The 5,766-nt window shown below is 44.9% G+C and overlaps 1 protein-coding gene across 1 annotated transcript; it reads left to right on the plus strand.

Annotated features, from left to right (window-relative positions):
• The first annotated feature begins 4,099 nt into the window (after positions 1–4,099).
• Positions 4,100–5,467, plus strand: nkx3-2 (NK3 homeobox 2). Its single transcript, XM_078411018.1, has 2 exons — positions 4,100–4,517; positions 5,025–5,467. Exons 1-2 carry the CDS (start codon positions 4,100–4,102, stop codon positions 5,465–5,467), a joined length of 861 nt encoding a protein of 286 aa, XP_078267144.1.
• Positions 5,468–5,766: the final 299 nt, after the last annotated feature.

Genomic DNA, 5,766 nt, shown 5'->3' on the forward strand with positions numbered 1-5,766 from the left:
CCCTCTCTTCACAAATGCTGCTTGACGCGTTGATATTAACATTTTCCGCGTTTACCAGATTTCCGGCACGTGCGATTGTTTTCATTGATTTTCGATTATATATAACATTTATGTGTCAAGATTTCAAATGGAGAGAAGCTGAAAGGTGCCCGCAATGAATGTGCACTAAAAATGTATGTTATAGAATTTGGACATATCATATCAAGTGCTCTCATGCCTATTGTACGCAGTTTTGTCTGCCAGCCAAAAAAACAGTTAATGTTTTCAAAACGCAGGTCGTGCATTAGGTTAGACAATGAGCTTTAAGCACCAGAAAATAATTTATCAAAATAAAAACCATTAAAAAATGACTGTAATATATTTAAAACAGTTCAAAACATTGACGTGCAGCTTCCTGGCTACGACACGCCAATGCCTCATATTGACTGTAGGTGGTGCGCGATAGCAACAAAAGTGAACTCTGGGCCTCTCGGAAGGGGGATCAGGAGAGTCTGGAGCCTTTAACGCACGTATCCCGCACTGGGATCACTTTCCCGAAAATAAACAAGTGCACTGTTGTGTGTGTGACTGCTTGAGGTTAGGCTGCAATGTGTTCAAAATAAGTCGATGATTTAGGGAGCTGAGGAGGCAGCAGACTGTGTTTTGGAACTTGGAAACTGACCCTGTGTTTATCAAGCGCTTACTGACCCGGGCACGTTCTGTGGGTTGGAAGTGCCTCGTCAGTGTCACGCTGAGGTATGCGGACTCTGCGAGCACAAGGCGATCGCTCGGAGATGATCAGCAAACAAAAAAAAGCATTTGCAAAATCCCGGCCGGCTTTAGAGCTCGGGTTAAGGCAAACGCCGAAGCCGTGGTTGAAACACAGCCCGTTTCGCCTATTGTGAACTGTGGCCCAAACGAATGCCGAAATAAGTTTATTGGTAATTGCGCCGAATGGTTACAGATGGCATTTGACATGCTGAGCAATGTGCTTAAGTGTGTGCGTTGAGAAAATTAGTTTTGGTGTTCTTGTACTTTAATTCCAAGGATTGGCTGCTGCTCACTGCAGGACACTTTTAGTATTTGTGGGGGTGAAGGTGAAGGCTTTAGCTCGATTGTTTCACGTTTTACAGCGACGGGGATAACACCGGGCACTGGTCATCCATCCACTACCACCCATATCCTGTTACAAATACCTTCCACTGAGAGAGGGAGATCCTCCCGATCTCTAGCTACCCACCTTGAGCCCGTGGCCCCTTTGACTCACAACAATGGGAGATTCTGACCGTGGCAAAGACACACAATCCATTCACTCAAGGGGAGACCTTTGTCACGGCTTTTTACTTTTGCATGTCAGAAACCGGAGTACGCAGCACTTAAGCCGCCTGTGAGTTTCCGTCTATCGTTTCATCCTTGGACTTTATTTTTACACCTAATCAGTCTGCTTGTTTGGAAATTCTTCAGGTAATGAGAGGCCACCCGACACATCCTCCCCGGCCTTTGCTTGTGTTGTCGGTGGAATTCCATTCGATAAAGAATTAGCACCAATTCCAGCCGCGACACACACATTTGTCGTTTAACTGAAAATGTTTTTCCCTGCTTCCACATTCGTTTTAAGCCACTATATATCTGGCGTCAGTTGCTTTATATTCTGGGAACAATTAAAAAAATACTTGCTGTATCCAAAGGCTCTGTGTAACCAGTGCAAGCGTACGCATGCCTGGGGTTTGAGACAGATTGCTGTGAAAAGGTCAAGGGATACTGGGATGGGTTTAGAAATACAACGTTGCGGAGCTGGGGCACCCCGCCATTTGATACTGTACCGCCTATAAATTAGCGACATGATTGCTGTGCAAACAAACCAACGCGTTATAATTTGTATAGTTTCTCAGGCCGCCCACTCCCAAATGGTTGGGAACTATGAGCCACACCAGAGGAAAGCATTTGGGGCTTGCTAAGCTGCTGAAGTGAACATGGACCACCCAGTTCGACTAGCAAAACCCAGGAAGCATAGCTGCGCTTAAAATGGTTTATCTTACGCTTTAATGCACGCCGTTCTGTTTTTTTTAATCCTTTTTTTCTGAAATAACACCAATTGTTGGCAAATCTCGGTACTGAAAGTCGCTTTTGGGTATTTCAATACTTAAAAATATATATTTTGTCCGCGAAGATCGACTTGCATACTAGTTACTCTGTTAACAATATAATTGTTTACTAGGCGCTGTTGGAGTTACATTTCCAAGCACGGGAAGGCTTCGCATCAGGGTTTCCTCGCTTCTTAATTTTTTCAACGAATTAACGAGCAAGGGCAGCCCACGGGCGCAGCGGGAGAGTTGCTGCTTTACAGCGCCAAATACGCGGGTTCCACCCTGACCATGGGCGCTGTCTGTACGGAGTTTGCAAGTTCTACCTGTGCATGGGGTTTCTCCTATTGCTCTGGTTTCCTCCTACACCACAAAGACGTACAGGTTTGCAGGTTAATTGGCTTCTGTAAATTGTAAATTGCCCCTAATGGTAGGTGATCGCTGGTCGGCGCGGACTTGCTGGGCCGAAGGGCCTTTTCCACTCTGTATCTCTAATGTCTAAAGTCTAAAGAATTCTACCATAATTCTACAATATAGTCTAACCGCTTGTTTATCTATCTGTGCATGCATTGTAAGTGCTTATCTACTTGTTATCTAACTCTCTAAGTCTTAACCTGCCTGTCCAGCCGGCGGACATCTATCTAAAAAGTATCTAAGTCTATCTAATGAAGATAGACGAAAGAATTACAGCTGCTACTTTACACTATTTCCTTATGTGTCGACACAAAATGCTGGAGTAACGCAGAGGGCCAGGCAGCATCTCTGGAAAAAAGGAATAGGTGACGTTTCGAGTCGGGACCGTTCCCCAGAATGAAAGGGCCTTCTCTATCTCGATTTATTCACAAAATGCTGGAGTAACTCAGCAGGTCAGGCAGCATCTCGGGAGAGAAGGAATGGGTGACGTTTCGGGTCGAGACCCTTCTTCAGACCCTTCTCTATCTCTATCTGAATAAGGTTTCCGACCCGAAACGTCACCTATTCTTTTTCTACAGAGATGCTGCCTGATCCTTTGGGTTACTCTAGCATTTTGTGTCTATCTTAAGTCTATCTAATGAATATTTATCTAATTTGCCAAATATGTGCTTTTCTTGGTATGTGCATGCATTATGTTGGGGGGGGGGGGGAGGGGGAGGGTGGCGACGGAGTATTCATGCACATTAGCCACAATCGAACATGACTATCAAATAAGAAAAGATACAAAGTGCTGGAGTAACTATGCGGGCCAGCAGGCAGGATCTCTGGAGAACATGGATAGGTGATGTTTCGGGTCGGGACCCTTCTTCAGACTGATTGAGTGAGGAGGGGGGGGGGGGGGTAGGAGGCGGTAAGAGAGGAGGGGCAGGACAAAGCCTGACAAGTAATAGTTACTCCAGCACTGCGCCTTTTTTTTGTAAACCAGCATCTGCAGTTCCTTGTTTCTACTATAAAATAAGACATTGCTGTCAATCTCCAACATTGAGCACCGCAAAAGAGAACGATTGCTGGCCAAATCTTACCTACTTGAAAGTGCCCTGTTTGTGTGTTGTGGTGTTGGAACTAAGTACGATGTTTGAAATTGATGCTAGTTCAATATATAGATAAGGAATCAATGGAGGTACCTCCCTGCTAATCATGTTATTGTAACGGTTGGATTTCATTAGATGCGGTCTTCCAGGGCTATTTAAAACTGCAAGCCCGGGGCGCAGCTCTTCCTTCAAGCAACTCTCTCTACAAACCACTGTCCGCCGTTTTAAGGGATGGAAACAAGCAACCAATGAAGAAATCTGAAACGGGAAGCCTCTTTATGGCGGCCCAATAGTGCTGTACGTGCTGTTGGCGCGGCTGTCAATCAGAGGAGAAGCAATGACATGAAAGACGAGAGGAAAAGGAGAGGGAGAGAGAGCGCTGGTGGAGTGTGAACCTTCTGCAGCACTCTCACACGCAACCCCAAGGAGGAGCGATGCCTCTCCGCCTCGCCTCGCCAGGAAAGGACGGATACCACCGTTAAATCAAAAAGAAACTTCTTTACAAAAGTTAAGCATTGACTTAAAAAAAACATGGCTGTTCGTGGCAATACCTTAAACCCGTTCTCCATCCAGGCTATTTTAACCAGAAAGGACGAGAATCGACACTCGAAAAGTTTGGGCGTGTCCTGCTTTTCGCCTGCTACCTGTTGGAAGATGTTGGACACATTGAATTCTTGTCCAAAGATGAACCCTTCTTCCGGGAGAATCGAGGCAAGCAGCGATCTGCTGAATGAAGAGCTTTGTTGTGACTCAGATTCGGGCGTCAGTGATGAGAATGACAGTAAAAACCCGTCGGTTTGCAATTCGGAAAGGGAGTTGGAAATTTCAGCAGCCTGTTCCTTGCAGTCCAAACCAATTAAGGACGCCCGGTCGAGTCTCGGTGAAGAGACCGAAAAAAGCGATAGTAAGGACTATCTGTGTAATCTGAGAGGAACGGAAAATCTATCAGGTAGCACGCCATTTATATTTTCCATCTATAAGTCTCTGCATTAGCAAGTCAATGTTTCTATTGACCATTGATTTCCGTGTAAACTCTTTTCTGTGTTCCAAAGAGCATCTGCAAAGCGGCTTTCAGAAAATGTCAGGTTAGAATATAATTTGCTTTCTTTTAAACGACAGATGTATTTCATTTATGCCCACGCGTTTTAAGAATCCTTCCTCCCAGTAATAACGTGCGAATGTAATTAAAATGGGGTCATAGACAGATAGACAGATAGATTTATAGATAGATAGATGTATAGATAGACAGACAGATAGATAAATAGATAGATAGATAGATAGATAGATAGATAGATAGATAGATAGATAGATAGATAGATAGATAGATAGATAGATAGATAGATAGGAAGAAAGGTACGAGCGGCGTGTAAATGGCGATAGATAGGCAGGTAGATAGGTAGAACCAGCTAAGTTAGACAGTTGCTATTTATTTAAGATATTATTCTTCACTCCGTAGCTTCAAGTCCAGTTGATGAAGTGTTGAAATCGGGCCAAACCTCGGACCAACCCAAACAGAGGAAGAAACGCTCCCGAGCTGCCTTCTCCCACGCTCAGGTATTCGAGCTAGAGCGCCGCTTCAATCACCAGAGATACCTCTCGGGTCCCGAGCGGGCTGATCTGGCCGCCTCTCTGAAACTCACGGAAACTCAGGTCAAAATTTGGTTCCAGAACCGCAGGTACAAAACCAAGCGCCGCCAGCTCGCTGCTGACCTGATGGCCTCGGCCCCAGCGGCGAAGAAAGTGGCAGTGAAAGTGTTAATCCGCGATGATCAAAGACAGTATAGCCCGGGAGAATTGCTAAGACCTTCGCTGCTTTCACTTCAACCGTCTTACCAGTACTACCCGTTCACCTATTGCCTGCCCGCATGGACAGTGGCTGCTTGTACAGGAACTCAATAGCTGTGTTTTTTAAAAATTAAGAACAAGTTTCAAATCCACGCCCTTAGAACTACAGTATTTATTTGCGTTGATTTTTTAATACAAGCTGCAGACTGGACTCGGCAGACGGAGTTTCCATGGTATCCATGTCCTTGATATTTAATTCAAATCTAGCTTCAAATGACGATTCTAGCTACAACTAAGACTGCCCGCGAGAAGCAAGCGGGGAAAACGGTGCTTCAATACGTTTCACTGAAAAGAGCCTCGATGTTTTGCCTTGTTTGGACATTATATTTTCAATTCCCTTTAGCGAAGCAAAG

This window comes from Rhinoraja longicauda, chromosome 1, assembly GCF_053455715.1.
Source record: "Rhinoraja longicauda isolate Sanriku21f chromosome 1, sRhiLon1.1, whole genome shotgun sequence".
NCBI lineage: Eukaryota > Metazoa > Chordata > Chondrichthyes > Rajiformes > Arhynchobatidae > Rhinoraja > Rhinoraja longicauda.